The 18,693-nt window shown below is 39.3% G+C and overlaps 1 protein-coding gene across 5 annotated transcripts in view; it reads left to right on the top strand.

The window, feature by feature from the left end:
• Positions 1-18,693, top strand: part of COG5 (component of oligomeric golgi complex 5) — a 439,997-nt gene that overhangs the window by 36,942 nt on the left and 384,362 nt on the right. For all 5 annotated transcript variants that reach the window (XM_036246141.1, XM_036246143.1, XM_036246142.1 and 2 more), the window contains exon 5: positions 11-80. In XM_036246141.1, the coding sequence (XP_036102034.1) occupies positions 11-80 (70 nt within the window). The remainder of the gene's footprint in view (positions 1-10; positions 81-18,693) is intronic.

Raw genomic sequence — 18,693 nt, 5'->3', positions numbered from 1 at the left:
TTTCCTTCAGGATGAAAGCAAAAATTTTTGAGCCATATAATAAGATAGTAGCCCGTACTGCACAACTAGCAAGACTTCAGGTAGGTTCTCATTTTTCATTTCTTTCTACTTTGTTGTTCATTTTGTTTTTATAAATGGACAAATTTCAAGTGAATGAATTCTGACAAAATAAGAGATTATGAGAGAAAAGGGAAAAAATACTAAAGGACTTTAAAATAAGATATCCAATAAAAAAATACAAATCTAAACTACTGTTCAAGTGAAATATTCTCTTATTATGCAGTGTATAATCATTTACTAACTTTTTAGAATTCAGAATTGTTTCTTTTAATAGAAAACAGAAAGAAACCTAGCATTTATTCAATTCTTGCCATTTGCTGTGGTCAAATGTAAGAAACCCCAACCTATAGTTGTTCTAATAGCAGTGCTTATTCAGGAAATTCAGTTTTTGACAATTTAGTAATATTTCAAGCTTTACCAGAGAGAGATTTTCCACATACTTTCCATAAGTTATTCAAAAACTATTTACCTATAGTTAGATATGTAGATTGTTTCACACTTTTCTTTTTTTTTTAATCCTCACCCGAGGACATTTTTCCATTTTTTGTTCAGGTAGAGTGGGAGGGAGAGAGAGGAACAGAGAGAGAGAGAGAGAAACATCGATGCGAAAGGAACACATCGCGTGGCTGCCACCCGCACAACCGACCAGGGCCGGGGACAAACTGCAACCGAGGTACGCGCCCTTAGCGGGAACTGAACCCGGGTCTCTCAGGACCGCAGGCCGACGCTCTAACCGCCGAGCCAAACCGGCCAGGGCTGTTTCACACTTTTCATAATTGTAGGTACTCCATGATTAATTTTGTTCTATACATACAGCTTTTTCCCCTCTTGGGTTATTTTCCTAGGAAATCTAGTAACTAACTTTGTACTTCATTTTACCAAGGCAAAATAAAATTCTTTTTTATTATCCTCATTCTCTTTTTATGTTTTATTAATGTAATCCGAGGGCCTGATACTGCCCTCTCATTTTTTCTCTTTCTGTGTGTCTTCTATTAGCAACACCTTTCCCTTCTCCTTCAGTGTTCCTGTTTACCGTTATTCTATCCAAATGCTGTTTTCCCCAGTGATTTTTCTGCAGTCTTACTATTTTATTCATGCCTACTCCCCTGTTCTCACCTTTAATAACCTGGTTTATAACATGTAATGTCTGCTACATGCCAGAACTTTGGGAATTACAGAAAATTATGGTGCCTTTCCTCAGTTCGTTTAATATCACCAAACCTTACTCTGCTCCAGACATTGGTCTAAGGTTCTAGTGCTGGAGGCATCCTTAGACTGTGGAGTCTTCTCTCAAATAGCTGATAGTAGAGTAGGGAGACAGGCTGCTGATGATTATAATGTTTGGTAATAAAGGCAGTAATAGTAGTTACTACTATGGAGTATTTACTATATGCACAATGCTTAAGCTGCATTATTTTATTTATTCCTGATAGTAATCCTAAGAGATTATTTTATAGATAGAGACATTGGACGTTTTCTATCATTTTACTTTTAACCTATTTTTGTCATATGTTTAAAGTGCATTTCTTATAGTCAGCATATAGTTGGGTCTTAATTTTTTCATCACTCTTACAAAATCTGTTTTTTATTTGGAATGCTTAGATTGTTTACATTTAATATGATTATTCATATGGTTAGGTTTAAATCAGTCATATTCTTATCTAATTTCTATTTTTCCTGTTTTGTTCTTTGTTCCTTTTCTTCCTCTTTTTCTGCCTTATTTTGGGTTAATTGAGTATTTTATGATTCCATTTGCTTCCTTTGTTGGCTTATGAGCTATAACTTTTGTCTATTTTACTGATTGCACTAGGATGTATAGTATACGTTTTAACTGTTCAGTGTACTCTCTAGTTATATTATACCACTTCACATATTATATAAGCACCTTACAGTAGTATCCTTACATTCTTCCCTCTCAGCTTTTATGCTATTATCATACATCTGACTTTTACATGTTATAAACTCCCCCAGTATATTTATTAATAATGTTAATGTTTTTGTTTAAACAAATAATTAGCTTTTAAAGAGATTTAAAAAGAAAAGCTTATATATTTATACAATCACTATTTCCTTCTTTCCTTTGATTAGATTCATATGTCCAGGTGGTATCATTTTCCCTTTTCCCTAAGAACTTATTTTAACATTTCCTGTAGTGTCAATCTGCTGTTCATGAATTCTTTCAGCTTTTGTATGTCTAAAAAAGACTTTATGTAATCTTTCATTTTGAAAGCTGTTTTGCTGGACATAGGATTCTAGGTTGACTGATTTGTTCTTTTCAGTACCTTAAAGATAATTCTCATTTTCATTATTTCTTATGAGAAATTTTTTATTACTTTTGTTTTTATAATGTGTTATTTTTCTCTATTTTCAGAGATTTTCCCTTTATCACTGTTTTCTAAATTTATCTTTATTGTTTAAAGTATTACAGATGTCCCCCCTTTGTCCCCATTGATTCCCTTCTCCCCACTTCCGCCTCCCTCCACCTTTCCCACATCATTGCCTGTGTCCATTGGTTATGCATATATGCATATACATTCTTTGATTTATCTCTCCCTGCGCCTGCTTTCCCCCTGAGTTTCCTCAGTCTAAAAACCAATTTGTACTTCTTTTTTAAAACTATTTTTTAATGTTTTTTTAATTGATTTTTTAGAGAGAGAGGAAGGGAGAGAGAGATAGAAACATCGATGTGAGAGAGATACATTGATCGGCTGCCTCCTGAATGCCCACAGCTAGGGATCAAGTTGGCAACCAGGGCATGTGCCCTGACTGGGAATCCAACTGGGACCTCTTAGCCCATGGGACGATGCTCAATCCACTGAGCCACACTGGCCAGGCCAATTTCTACTTCTTAATCCCCTCACTTTTTTGCCCATGCTCCCAACACTCCTCCCATCTGGCAACCAACACAAAGTCCTCTGTTCTGCTTCTTCATTTTCTTTGTAGATTCAATTGTTAATAGATACGTATTTATTGCCATTTTTTTGTTCATATTTTGGATCTTCAAAAAGACCCTTCAACATTTCATATAGTACTGACGTGGTGGTGATGAATTCCTTTAGCTTTTTCTTGTTTGGAAACTTCTTTATATATCCATCGATTCTAAATGATAGCTTTGCACCCTGGCCGCTGTGTCTCAGTGGTTGAGCATCGACCCATGCACCAGGTTGTGGGCCTGATCCCCAGTGGAGTCGAGTCATGCAGGAGGCAACCGATCAATCTTCTTTCTCATCGATGTTTCTCTCTCTCTCCCCTCTCCCTTCTTTCTCTCTAAAATCCATAAAGAGAAACAATTGTTTAACAATGATAGCTTTGGGGGTCTTCCGGTGAAGATGGCACCATAGGTAAATGTGGTAGCATGTCCTCCTAAAACCACATCAAAGTTACAACTAAACTACAGAACAACCATCATTCAAAACCACCTGAACTCAAGCTGAATCGAGGTTCTACAACTACAGAATTAAAGAAGCAGCCACATCGAGACTGGTAGAAGGGGCGGAGGCAGTGGGGCTGGTCCCACACCCACATGTGGCGGATAAAAATCAGGAGGATACCTTGGCTGGGAAGGTCCTCTCTGAGGACTGGGGGGTCCCCGTCCCACACCAGGCATCCCACTCAGGGTTCCAGTGCCAGGAAGAGAAGTCCCCATAAGTTTTGGCTGGAAAAACCAGCGGGAACTGAGGCTCAGGGAGGCTGAGGCGGCTGGAGCCCCAGCCAGCTCCTCTTAAAGGGCCTGTGCATGGACTTACCAGAATCACTCCCTCTAAGCTTGGAGGGGAGGCGCAGCATGAGGGGCGCCAGAGACATACAGTGAACAACTGAGCTCTTTGGCATTGGAGCGAGAGCTGGAGAGGGGGCTTTCTCTGGGACAAACTGTTGTCAGAGGCCTTTGTTCCTTTGGTGAGTTCTTCCCTAGGGTGGCAGACAGCCACCATATCTGGGACTCTAGCAACCTGGTTCACACTGGTTGCCCTGCCCTGGTGATTCCCTGAGACCCCACCCCACCCAACTTTCAGGCGCACCCAAGCTGTTGCCAGTTGCTTAACCATAGGATTGGCCTGTCTTGGATCCTGCTTCAGGTTTTCCTAAATTCTCTCAAACAAGCAGCATCTGGTCTCAGCCAGCCCCATACCTAGAAACAAACACAGGGAGGCAGCCAAAATGAGGAGACAAAGAAACAGATCCCAAATGAAACAACAGAAAAAATCTCCAGGAAAATAATTAGGTGAAATGGAGATAAGCAACCTAACAGATGCCGAGTTCAAAATACTGCTTATAAGGATGCTCAATGAACTTAGTGAGAACCTCAGCAAACTTAGTGAGGTCCTCAAGAGCATAAAAAAGGACCAGTCAGAAATGAAGGATGCACAGTCAGAAATGAAGGAGGCACTAACTGAAATAAAGAATAATTTACACAGATTCAATAGTAGAGTAGGTAAAGACAAGAAGCAGACCATTGATTTGTAATATAAGGAAGCAAAAAACACCCAATCAGAACAGCAAAAAGAAGAAATAATCCAAAAAAAATGAGGATAGTGTAAGGAGCCTCTGGGACAACTTCAAGCATGCCAACATTCGCATCTTGGGGATGCCAGAAGGAGAAGAGAGAGAACAAGAAATTGAAAACCTATTGGAAACAATAATAGCAGGAAACTTCCCTAACTTGGTGAAGGAAACAGAAATACACGTCCAGGAAGCACAGAGAGTCCCAAACAAGATGAACCCCAAGAGGCCCACACCAAGACACATCATCATCAAAATGCAAAAGGTTCAAGACAAAGAATCATAAAAGCAGCAAGAGAAAAGCAGTTAGTTACCTACAAGGGAGTTCCCATAAGACTGTCAGCTGATTTCACAAAAAAACTTTGCAGGCCAGAAGGGAGTGGCAAGAAATATTCAGAGTGATGAAAGGCAAGAACCTACAACCAAGATTACTCTATCCTGCAAAGCTGTCATTTAGAATCAATGGCCATATAAAGAGTTTCCCAGACAAGAAAAAGTTGAAGGAGTTTATCACCACCCATTATTATAAGAAATGTTGAAGGGTCTTTTTGAAGAAAAAGATGAAATAAATCAACAAATAAAATGGCAATGAATACATATCTATCGACAATGGAATCTACAAACAAAATGAAGAGGCAGAACAGAAACATTCTCATAGATACAGGGAACATTTTGTTGGTTGCCAGATGGAAGGGGGTTTGGGGGAATGGGTGAAAAAGGTGAAGGGATTAAGAAGAACAAATGGGCCCTGGCCGGTTTGGCTCAGCGGTTAGAGCATCGGCCTGCGGTCCAGAGAGACCTGGGTTTGGTTCCCGCTAAGGGCATGTACCTTGGTTGCAGTTTGTCCCCGGCCCTGGTTGTTCGTGCGGGTTGCAGCCACTCGATGTGTCCCTTTCACGTCAATGTTTCTCTCTCTCTCTCTCTCTCTCTCTCTCTCTCTCTCTCTCTCTCTCTTCCTCTCTCTCCCTCCCACTCTATCTGTGCAAAAAATGGAAAAATGTCCTTAGGTGAGGATAAAAAAAAAAAAAAGAAGAACAAATTGGTTGCTAGACTGACAAACCTCAAAGGGAAGGGGGTTGGGGGGTGGGAAGAAATAAACCAAAGAACTTAATACGCCTAACCAATGGATACAGACAACAGTGTGGGAAAAGGCAGGAGGGGGGCGTGAGTGGGGAGGAAAGGGTCAGTAGGGGAAAAATGAGGAACATCTGTAATACATTCAACAATAAAGATAAAAAAAGGAAAAGGGGTGGGGAAATCTGAATATTTTTAGAGCTACTAATAAGGGTATAGTATTAAAACCTCCTTTGGTGTGTGAGGGTTCCATGGTTTGCCAGAAATAAAATTTTCCTCTGTACAAAGACAACAATGCTGGGGCAGCAGGATGGGGAGGAGGGTGTCAATGGGGATAAAGGAGAAACATCTATAACAAAAATAAATTAATTAAAATAAAAAACAATGGTAGCTTTGCAGGAAAGAGTTATCTTGGTTGTAGGTCCTTGCTTTCCATCACTTTGAATATTTCTTGCCATTCCCTTCTGGCCTGCAGTTTCTTTGGAGAAATCAGCTGAGTCTTATGGGAGCTCCTTTGTATGTAACTAACTGCTTTTCTTTTGCTGCTTTTAAGATTCTCTCTTTGTGTTTAGCCTTTTGCATTCTGATTATGATGTATATTAGTATGGGCATCTTTAGGTTCATCTTATTTGGGACTTTTATGCTTCCTAGACTTGTATGTCTGTTTCCTTCACCAAATTCAGGAAGTTTTCTGTTGTTATTTTTTCAAGTAGGTTTTCAGTTTCTGGTTCTCTCTTTTCTCCTTCCAGCACCCCCATGATGTGGATATTGGTACTCTTGAGGTTGTCCCAGAGGCTCCTTACACTATCTTTATCTGTTTGGATTCTTTTTTTTTTTTTCTTTTTGCTGTACTGATTGGGTGTTTTTTGCTTTGTTATATTTCAAGTCTGTGGTTTGCTTCTCGGCTTTACCTACTCTTCTATTGATTCCCTGAAAATTATTCTTTTTTTATTGATTGATTTTAGGGAGAGAAGAAGGGAAGAGAGAGAGATAGAAACATTGATGAGAGAGAACATCGATTGGCTGCCTCCTGCATACCCTCCATTGGGGTTTGGGCCCACAACCTGGACATGTTCCCTGACTAGGAATTGCACCAGTGACCTCTTAGTGCACGGGTTGATACTCAACCACTGAGCCACACTGGGGGCTAAAGTATTCTTTATTTAAGTTAGTGATTCCTTCACTTCTGAGTGGCATTCTTCATTTCTAACTGTGCATTCTTTATTTCTGACTGGTCTTTTTTAATGCTCTTGCGGTCCTCACTAAGTTCCTTGACATCCTTACAACCAGTATTTTGAACTCTGCATTTGTTAGATTGCTTATCTCCATTTTGTTTAGTTTTTTTTTTCTGGAGTTATGTTCTATTTTTTCATTTGGGACATGTTTCTTTGTCTCCTATTTTTGGCTGCTTACTTGTGTTTGTTTCTGTGTATTAGCTAGAGCTGCTACATCTCATAGGCTTGGTACGGTGGCCTGTTGTGACCTTTAGGGTTTGTTGGCACAGCCTTCTTAATCACCCCATCTGGGCACTCGAGGTGCACTCCCCTATGTGGACTGTATACCCTTCAGTTGTATTTGAGTCTTGATGTGGCTTTTTAAATTTATTTATTTTTTAATCCTCACCCAAGGAAATTTCTGCATTCATCTTCAGATAGAGCGGGAAGGAGGGAGGGAGAAGAGAGAGAGAGAAACATCGATGTGAGAGAGACACATCGACTGGCTGCCACCCCATGACCCCAACCAGGGCTGGGGACAAACTGCAACCGAGGTACGTGCCCCCAGTGGAAACCGAACCGGGGACTCTCGGGTCTGCGGGCTGACGCTCCAACTGATGAGCCAAACCGGCCAGGGCTTGATGTGGCTTTTTTAATTTCATGGTAGGACTTCAGTTCAGTTTGATTTCAGGTGGTTCTGAATAGTGGTTGTTCTATAGTTTAGTTGTAATTTCAATGTGGTTGTAGGAGGAGTGTAGTACCTCATTTACCTGCACCACCATCTTGACTAGCAGTGCTGTCACTGGGTTTTGAGCTATTGGATAACATGCCTTCATGTAGAGTTTGTGTGTGTGTGTGTGTGTGTGCGTGTGTGTGTGTGTGTGTTTACAGTTCTTTGAGCTTCTTGGATGTGTGGGTTTAAACTTCAATCAAATACAGAAAATGTGTGGCCATCATTTCTCCAAATATTTTTCTGTTCCTCTTCTTTCCTCTCCTTTGGAGATGCCAGTATTTACAAATGAAATGTGTACTCTATTCATCTCTCCCCAATGGTCTTTTTTTCCCTTCGCATTTTATTTTGGATAATTTATATCAGTTTGTGCTCAAGTGCACTAATTATTTTTTCCATATTATCTAATCTCCTAATCTTAATCATTGTGTTTTTCATTTCAGACATCTTTGTTTTAACCTCTAGAAGTTTGATTGATTTCGGTCTTCTGTACTTTCCATTTATCTACTTAACTTTTTGAATATGTGGAATACTATTAAAATAACTATTTTAATGTTTGTGCTAATTTATAGTGTGCCAGTCACACCACAGTACAGTTTTGGAACATTTCCTTCTCTGCAAAAAGATCCCTTATGTCCATTTGCCATTGTCTTATTCTGTTTTGGCTGCTGTGACAGAGTATAAGAAACTGGTTGGTTTATTAATTACTGAAATTTATTTCTCACTATTCTGGAGGCTGTAAGTGTGAATCAGGGTGCCAGCATGGTTGCATCCGGGTGAGGGCTCTCTTCTGGGTTGCAGATAGTCAGTTTTCTTGTATCTTCACATGATAGAGAGGGTGAGAGAGCTCTCTGAGGTCCCTATTATAATGGTCACTAATCCAATTTATTAGAGTTTAACTCTCATGACCTAATTACCTCACAAAGACCCCACTATCTAATACATCACATTAAGGGTTAGTGTAGTCAGAGAAATTGAGGTGTCCCTTTCCCCACTGGTTGCTAAGGGTGGAGTCCTTATGATATTTTGAGGAAAATAATTTTCTGATACTTGCACGGGAGAATAAGTGACTTTTATTTGCGTATAATTATATCCCTGGGTGTCCAAAGTCTTATTTCCCTTTGTCTGGTTATAGTAGTATAGCTGGGGTTTCAGCAGAGCTAGAAGCAAAGCCATTGTCCAGTTTTCTTTCCATGGTTGAGCTGGGTCTAGTTCAGTATCAGGCTAGCAGCAGGCATTATTAGTCCATTTCCCCAGCCATGTGGACGTATACAGGAGAGCACCATAAGTCCTGAGTTATACAAGTTGCAAGAGTCCCAAGAGCAGCAAGAGCACAAGAACACAAAAGGAGCAAGTTCCTTTGTTTAGGGAATTAAATATCCCAAATTTCACGCCCTTGCAGTGGTCACACCATTCTGGCCGATGGCCTGTTTCCAGTTGTGACTGACAGGCAATATCTTCCCAATGTCACCTCAACTTTACTGGGCATGTACCTGTTATTCCTTTGCTCCTTTCCTGTTATTAATAACTAGGTTAATTATAACAGTATCATTAGGATTTCAACATAGGAATTTTTTTGTTGTTAATCCTCATCTGAGGATTTTTTTTGTTGATTTTTAGAGAGAGTGGAAGGGACAGAGAGACAGAGACATCAGTGTGTTAGACACATTCAATTGGTTGCCTCCTACATGACCCTTTCCCGCACTGGGTATCAAACCTGCAACCCAGGTACATGCCCTTAACCAAGAAATGGGCCGATTCTCTAACCACTGAGCAAAACCAGCCAGGGCTTAACATATGAATTTTAACATTCAGTGCATTTCAGCCTTCAGTCCTTGTTTTCACCCCCAGTCCTAGCCAACCACTAATCTTTTTTCTCTTTATATAGATTCGCCTTTTCTGATTTCATGAAAATGAAATTATATAAGAGATAGTCTTTTGTATCTGGCATCTTTTACTTTTCATAATGCCTTTGAGGTTCATCCATATTGTAGAATGCCAGCAGTAATTCATTCTTTGTTGTTGTTGTTTTTAATGCTGAATACTGTTATATTTTATGGATGTACCATATTTTGTTTATTTATTCACCAGTTGATGGCCATTTGGATTGTTTTCAGTTACTGGCTTTAATGAAAATATTGTTATGAACATTTGCTTACATTTATTTATGTGGGCCTAAGCTTTAATTTCTCTTTAGTAGATTTCTGAAAATGGAGTTGCTGGGTTATATAGTAAGTTTGTTTAATCTTTTAAGGAATGACCGTATTGTTTTCCTAAGTGCCTATACCATTTTGCATTCCCAGTAGAGCGTGAGGGTTTCAGTGTTTATACTTCTTCACAACACTTGTTATTTTCTCTTTTTTGATTCTGGCCATTCTAGTAGGTGTGAAGTGTTATGTTATTATGGCTTCAGTTTACATGTTTATTTATTTTTATTGTTTGTTGGTAGTGGTGGGTGGGATGGTGGTAAGTTTGCATTAAATGACTAATGATATTGAATATTAGTCATTAGTATATCTTTTTTAATCTAAATCTGTTCACATATTTTAACCATTTTACACCTGGGTTATGAGTTGTTTTTGTTTTTTTGTTTGTTTGTTTTTTTTATCCTCACCCGAGGACATTTTCCATTTTTTGTTCAGATAGAGTGGGAAAGAGAGAAAGGAAGAGAGAGAGAGAGAAACATTTACGTGAAAGGGACACATTGAGTGGCTGCCTCCTGCACGACCCAACCAGGGCCGGGGACAAACTGTAGCTGAGGTACATGCCCTTAGCAGGAAACGAACCGGGATCTCTCGACTGCAAGCCGATGCTCCAACCGCGGAGCGAAACCAGCCAGGGCAAGTTGTAGGAGTTTTTTATATATTACGACACAAGTACTTTATCTCATGTAACATTTGCAGAATTTTCTCCCAGTGTATGACTTTTTTGATTTTCAAATGGTGCTTTTTTTTAAAAACAAAAAAATTTAAAATTTTGATGAAGTCTAAACTGTCAGATTTTCTTTTATGAATTGCTAGCACCATTTCTTAGAAAATTTTTTCTTCCCCTATTTATTTTTTTGTTGCCTTCACAAAATTGAATTGAGTATAAATGTGGGGATTATTTCAGGACTCTCTGCTCTCTTCAGTTCTAGTTTTCTACCTTTATATTAATAATACACTGTCTTGCTTACCGCAGCTTTTTAGTAAGTTTTATTAGCCAAATGATTTTGAAAAGGAATACTATTTTAATTGCTTTGCAATCCATATAAATTTTATTTTTTAAAATGTTTTTATTGATTTTTAGAGAGAGAGAGGAAAGGAGAGGAAGAGAGAGATAGAAACATCAATGAGAGAAAAACATCAACATTCATGGTCTGCATGCTGCATGCCCCCCATTGGGGAATGAGCTGGAATCCCAGCATGTGCCTGGACCAGGAATCAAACCAGCAACCTCTTGGTGCATGGGTCAACGCTCAACCACTGAGCCACACCATATGAATTTTAGAATCAGCTTGTTAATTTATAAAAAATCTGGTTAGGATTTTGACTGGAAATGTATTGCATTTGTAGGTCAGTTTGGGAAGAATCGACATCTTAATGTTGAATGCAGCAGGAACAGCACCGAGGGTTAGACTGGGAGTCAGACTGTACCTGGGTTCAGCAACCTTGCTCCTTGATTTCTGAATAGGGAGGGCCAAGACTCCAGCTATCAGAGATTATTTATTGGGCTCAGGGAACAAGTTATAGAGGTAAAGGAAGGGCCCTTGGAGCTTGGGAATGAGGTAGGTAACGGTTATGTGCCTAGGGGGAGCTAGAGGGAAATGGGAAAGGGAAAGTTGAAGGCATGCTTCTGGGAGGGAGAGCTTGCTGGGTCCTCTGTACTAAGGATTTCAGGGGTGGAGAGTTTAGGGAAGTTTCCAGGGAAGAAGCTTAATAGAATATGCAGCAGCTTTTCAGGTGTGTTGTTTCAGGGTAGGGTTTCCATTGATTGATTGATTGGTACCAGGGCAGGGCATCATTATCCAATGCAGCTGTATTTTAATAGGAATTACATTGAATCCATAGATGGCTTTGGGTAGCTTTGGGTAGTATAGACATTTTAATGATGTTAATTCTTCCAATCCATGAACAAAGTATATGCTTCCACTTTTTTTTATATCTTTCTCTATTTCTTTTTTCAGTGTCCTGAAGTTTTCTAAGAACAGGTCCTTTACTTCTGTGGTTAAGTTTGTTCCTAGGTATCTTAGTTTTTTTGCTTTAATGATAAATGGTATTGTTTTTTTAGTTTCTCTTTCTGTAAGCTCATTATTGGTGTATAAGAAGTCCGTCAGTTTCCTTTTTTTAAAAATCCTCACCCAAGATTATTTTTCCATTTTTGTTCAGATAGAGTGGGAAGAAGAGAGAGAGAAACATCGACGTGAGAAGGAAACATTGACTGGTTGCCTCCCGCACAACCCCAGTCAGGGCTGAGGCCGAACCACAACTGAGGTACGTGCCCTTGACTGGAATCGAACCCACAATTTATTGGTCTGCAGGCTAATACTCTAACTGCTGAGCCAATCCAAGAAGAGCCTGTCTAATTTCTTGATGTTAATTTTGTATCCTGCTACTTTGCCAGATTCATTTATTAAGTCTAGTAGATTTCTGATGGAGTGTTTAGGGTTTTCTATGTACAATATCATGTCATATAATGAAACTGTCAATAATGACAGTTTCACTTCCTCCTTTCCGATTTGAATTTCTTTTATTTTTCCTTCTTGTCTAATTGCTGTGGCTAAGACTTCCAGTACTATGCTAAATAAGAGTGGCCAAAGTAGGCGTCCTTGTCTTGTTCTTGTTCTTAAGGGAAATGCTTTTAGTTTTTGCCCATTGAATATGATGTTGGCTGTGGGTTTTTTGTTTTTTTTTTATGTATGACCTTTATTATGTTGAGATATGATCCCTCTCTTCCCACATTGCTGAGTGTTTTCATCAGAAATGGGTGATAGATTTTGTCAAATGCTTTTTCAACATCTATTGATATAATCATATGGTTTTTATCTTTCATTTTATGTGGTGTATCACATTTATTGATTTGCAGATACTGTACCAGCTTTGCATCCGTGGGATGAATCCTACTTGGTGATGATGAATACTTTTTTTGATGTATTGCTGGATCCGATGTGCTAATATTTTGTTAAGGCTTTTGGAATCTATGTTCATCAGGGATATTGGCCTGTAGTTTTCTTTCTTTGTAGTGTCTATCTGATTTTGGCATTAGAATTATGCTGGCCTCATAAAATGAGTTTGGAAGTCTTCTTTCTTCTTGGATTTTTTGGAATAGTTTGAGGAGACTGGGTGTTAGATCTTCTTTGAATGTTTGGTAAAACTGCCCCATGATGTCCTGGCCAGTTTGTCTCAGTGATTAGAGTGTTGGCCGACGGACCAGAGAGGCTTGGGTTCAGTGTCTGCTAAGGGCATGTACCTCGGTTATAGTTCGTCCCTGGCCCCGATTGGGGTCATGTGGGTGGCAACCAGTCAATGTGTCTCTCTCACTCACATCCATGTTTCTCTCTCTCTCTTCCTTCCTCTCTCCCTCCCACTCTATCTGAAGATAAATGTAAAAATGTCCTTGGGTTAGGATTAAAAAACAAACAAAAAACTGCCCCATGAAGCTGTCCGGCACTGGGCTTTTGTTTACTGGGAGTTTCTTGATTACGTCTTCAATTTCCTTAGGTGTTATTGATCTGTTCGTTTTTTATCTATTCCCGTTTACTTTCGGGAGACTGTGATTCTAGGAATTTGTCCATTTCACCTAGATTGTCCAATTTGTTGGCATATAGTTTTCATAGTAGTTTTTAATGATCCTTTGTATTACTTTGGTGTCAGTTGTTATTTCTCTTTTGTTTCTGACTTTTTTTGGAGGGGGGTTTTCTTTTCTTATTTCTTGGTGGGTCTGGCTAAGGGTCCATCAATTTTGTTTATCTTTTCAAAGAACCAGCTCTTTGTTTCATTGATCTTTTGAATTATTTTTTTAGTTTCTATGCCATTAATTTCTGCTCTGACCTTTACTATTTCTTTCCTTCTACTTGCTCTGGGTTTTTCTTTTGGTTTACTTTCTAGTCTTTCAAGTTGTAGGGTTAGAAAGTCAATTAGAAATTTTTCTTGTTTCTTGAGGTAGGCCTGTAGTGCTATGAACTTCCCTCTCAGAAGTGCTTTGGCTGCATTCCATAGATTTTGTGTTGTTGTGTGTGCATTTTCATTGGTTTCTAGGAAGTTTCTAATTTCTTCCCTGATCTCTTTGGTAAGTCATTTATTGTTTAATAACATGCTATTTAGTCTTCATGTGTTTGAATGTTTTTGCTGTAATTGATTTCTAGTTTCTAGCCATTGTGATCTGAAAAGATGCTTGATATAATTTCAATCTTGAACTTGTAGAGACTTTGTTTGTGTCCTAACATGTGATCTGTCTTTGAGAATGCCCATGTGCACTTGAGAAGAACGTAAATTCTGCAGTTTTGGGGTATGATTCTCTGTATATATCTATTAAAGTAATTTGATCTAGTGAATCATTTAGAGTCTCTGTTTCCCTGTTAATTCTTGGTCTAGAGCAGTGGTTCTCAACCTGTGGGTTGCGATCCCTTTGGGGGTCGTACGACCCTTTCACAGGGGTTGCCTAAGACATAGCAGTAGCAAAATTACAGTTATGAAGTAGCAACAAAAATAATTTTATGGTTGGGATCACCACAATATGAGGAACTGTATTAAAGGGTCATGGCATTAGGAAGGTTGAGAACCACTGGTCTAGAGGATCTATGCAGTGATGTCAGTGGTGTGTTGAAGTCCTTTACTATGATTGTATTGCTGTCGATTTCTCCTTTGAAGTCCTCCAGAAGTTTTTTTTAATGTATTTTGGTGCTCCTATGTTAAGTGCACATATGTTTACCAAGGTTATATCCTCCCATTGGATAGATCCTTTCAATATCATCATGTGGTGGCCTTCTTTGTCTCTCGTTATGGCCTTCATTTTGAAGTCTGTTTAATCATATATTAGTATTACTACCCCAGCTTGTTTTTTCTTTCTGTTTGCTTAGAAAAAGTTTGTCCATCTCTTCACTTTCAACTAATGTGAGTCTTTTGTTGTTAGGTGGGTCTCTTGTAAATAACATATATATGAGTCATGCTTTCTTAACTATTCAGCCACTCTTTTTTTTTTTTTAATTTTTTTTTCTTTATTGACTTTAGAGAGAGAGGAAGGGAGAAGGAGAGCGAGAGATAAAAACATTGATGAGAGAAAACATCGATTGGCTGCCTACTGCATGCCCTCCACTGGGGTTTTGGCCCACACCTGGGCACGTGCCCTGACCGGAAATTGAACCGGCGACCTCTTGGTGCATGGGTCAGTGCTCAACCACTGAGCCAGATCTGCTTAGCTACTCTGTGTCTTTTGATCTGAGCGTTTAATTCATTTACGTTTAAGGTTATTATTGGTATGTACTTATTTATTGCTATTTTTTTTTTATTATGGTTATGTTTCTCCACCTATTTCTTCTACTAATTACAGCAGTCCTTTTAACATTTTTTGGAGTGATGGTTTGGTGCTAATATATTCCTTCTTGTGTCAGGGAAGCTCTTTATTTCACCTTCTATTTTGAATGATAGCCTTGCTGGATACAGTAGTCTTGGGTTCAGATCCTTGTTTTTCATGACCTTGATTACTTCATTGCCATTCCCTTCTGGCCTGTAGTGTTTCTGTTGAGAAGTCAGCTGAGAGCCTTGTGGGGGTTCTTTGTAGGTAACCTATTGCCTGTCTCTTGCTGCCTTTAGGATTCTCTCTTTGTCTTTAATTTTGGGCATTTTAATTATGAGGTGTCTTGGTGTGAGCCTCTTTGGATTCTTCTTAGTTGGGACTCTCTGTGCTTCTTGAACTTGTATGCCTTTTCCTTTACCAAGGTAGGGAAGTTTTCTGTCACTATTTCTTCAGATATATTCTCTAATAACCCTTGTTCAGTTTTGCTTCTGGCATACCTGTCATGCAGATGTTGTTATATTTAATGTTGTCCCATGGTTGTCTTAGGCTTATCTTCCTGTTTTTTATTTGGTTGTTTTTGGGTCTCTGATTGGGTGATTTTCTTCTACCTTGTCTTCTTTTTGTTGTTGTTTTTTTGTTTGTTTGATCTTCCACCCTTCCGGCAAGCAACAGAAAGTTCTCTGTATCTATGAGTCTGTTTCTGTTCAGCTTGCTCATTTTGTTTGTAGATTCAATTGTTGATAGATATGTATCAATTGCCATTTTATTTCTCATATTTTTGTTCTTCTCCTTCAAGAAGACCCTTCAACATTTCATATAATACTCATTTGGTGGTGATGAACTCCTTTAGGTTCTTCTTGTCTGGGAAACTCTTGATAAGTTCATCAATTCTAAATTATAGGTTTGCAGGATAGAGTAATATTGGTTGTAGGTTGTTGCTTTTCATCACCTTGAATATCTGTTGCCACTTCTTTCTGGCCTACAGAGTTTCTTTTGAGAAATCAGCTGACATTCTTATGGGAGCTCCCTTGAAGGTAACTAACTGCTTTTCTCTTGCTGCTTTTAAGATTCTATCTTTGTATATAACCTTTGGCATTTTGATGATAGTATGTCTTGGTGTGGACCTCTTTGGGTTCAACTTGTTTGGGACTCTCTGTGCTTCCTGGCCTTGTATGTCTGTTTTCTTCACCAAGTTAGGGAAGTTTTCTGTCATTATTTTTTCAAATTGGTTTTCAATGTCTCGCTCTCTTTCTCCTCCTCCTGGCACCCCTATGATGCGAATGTTGGCATACTTGAAGTTGTCCCATAGGCTCCTTACACTACCCTCATTTTTCTGGATTTTTTTTTTCTGGTGTTTTGTACTTCCTTATGCAGTCGGTCCTCGTTTATCACAATTCATCAGTTCCAGACTCTACCGCAATAAGTGAATTTGTGCGAAGTAGGATTCTTTATTGATAAATTGAATATTTTCACAGAGCATCAAAAACTTGTTCACGACCTTCTAAATATGTTTTTTTAACATTATTAGAGCCCTCTAGACGTGAAATAACACCCTTTAGTCACTGTTGCACTTGTATTACCCAATATATTAGAGAAAAGACATATTAGATGTTACAAATATCATATTATTATTATTGTACATTTAATTACACATAGTTCTTACAGACAACCACTAACCTTTGAAAATAGTGCAGCTTGTTCAATGATGAAGCAATGAAGATGTAGAGATGTACTGCACAAGAAAGAAGAGAAGGTTACTGCTCACCTGAAGGCACGAACTCAGTAGGAGAGTCTTTAGGTGGTGCAGCATCTTCAGCAGGTGTGTCATCGTCGTCTTCTGCTGAAGGGGTACTAAGGAGTAGGCAGTGGGTGTTTGGGTGTGCGGCTGGGTGCGTGATAGGCAGTTGCTGGTGCTGTCTTTTCATATGCGTGAGGAGGCTTTTGTAGGGTTCTGTCACTTCATCAAGTGCATTCTGGAACCACAATGCACGCATCATTTTTGGGTCCCATTCGCCAATTGTGTCCTGTACTACCTTAATAGTTCTCACGACTTGAGAGAGATGCTCAATTTTAAGGTGAACTTCCTCCTCCTGACCCCCAGGAACCTCGGCTGCTCTTCCTCATCCTCACTCGCAAACTTAGTCATCTCCACCAGATCCTCGTTAGTTAAGGGATCTGAATGTGTCTCCAGCAGCTCGTCCACATGTTCTTGATGAACTTGCCCTCCTCTAGGATCTTCTGGATGTGTTGTTCACATAGTCCTGTGCTGCAGTCTGGTCAACCTCTCTGTGGAGAATAACACTCTTCAGATGATACCTCTTCTGGAACTTCTCCAACCAATCCTTGCTTGCCGTGAAATCCACGAACATTCCAGAAGAGGGTCCTGGTTGAGGTTCATCTGCTGTAAAGCGCTGATAGAGCTGCCTTGCCTTCTCCCAGATGACCAGTGAATCCAACGGGATATTTTTCTTGTGGCTGTCGCTGATCCCAACGGTTAGGGTGGACTTCGTTTTCACTATGAACGTATTATGACTTGTTACAATGTGCTTTGCTTCCTTGTTGAAAGAGACAGTAGCCGTTGCACAGATGTTCTTTTCATCTTTACGGATGGAGTGAACAGTAGACTCAAGTCGTAATGGTGGGCAACCTCCACGATTTTCTTTTGATCTTTGATCATATCCAAGAGTTTCACCTTCTCCTGGATGTTAAGCTTCTTCCTCCGGCACTTAGTTTCATCATCAGAAGGCTTAGAAGAAGCAGCACATTTAGGAGCCATCATGGGGCTTAGATAAAAGTTCTCAGAAGTCGCAAACACTTACAAGAGCAAAGATGCTTGTGATGCTTAGCGATGTAGAAGCATATATGAGAGAAACAAACTTGCATGAAGCTGAGCCAATCAGTGGCCAGGTTAGGAAGAGGATAGGAGAGCCAATCAGTGAACAGCACATTCTGATTGGCTTGGTTTCACCACACCCGATTGTTGGGGAAAAGGTTATTGCCCACACACAAGGAGTGGTCGAGGGGGTTGCACCTGGCATTGAAGGATTTGCAAGGGTGCTCGAATACATAGGCCTACAGTCCATATGTACAGTAATTTTAATTTTAATTATAATACAGGGGTATATAATTGACTCAGACAACCAAGCACGTGCTGTATCATTTTCACTGTCTCAATCAACTTTTTAATGAATATATTTGGAAAAACTGTGATAGAGTGAAGCTGTGAAAGTCAAAAGTGCAAAGTGGTGAGGGATGACTGTATTCTAAATCAATGGTTTGCTTCTTAGCTTTACCTAGTCTACTACTGATTCCCTGTATATTATTCTTTATTTCTCTTAGTGCATCCTTCATTTCTGACTGGTCCTTTTTGATGTTGTTCATGTTCTCACTAAGTCCCTTGGAGGTCTCCTTAAGTTCCTTGAAGGTTTTAATTACTGTGTCCCTTGAATGTCTCACCAAGTTCCTTGAGCAGCTGTATAACCTGTGTTTTGAACTCTGCATCTGGGTTGATTGCTTATTTTCATTTTGTTTAATTCTTTCATTTGGGACATGTTTCTTTATCTCCTCATTTTGGCTGCTTTCCCGTGATTGTTTTATGTATTAGGTGGAAATGCTATATCT

The sequence above is a fragment of the Molossus molossus genome, unplaced genomic scaffold (genome assembly GCF_014108415.1).
Source record: "Molossus molossus isolate mMolMol1 unplaced genomic scaffold, mMolMol1.p scaffold_m16_p_7, whole genome shotgun sequence".
Lineage (NCBI taxonomy): Eukaryota > Metazoa > Chordata > Mammalia > Chiroptera > Molossidae > Molossus > Molossus molossus.
The sequence above is the reverse complement of the archived record's forward strand: the minus strand, read 5'-3'. Positions and strand labels throughout refer to the sequence as shown.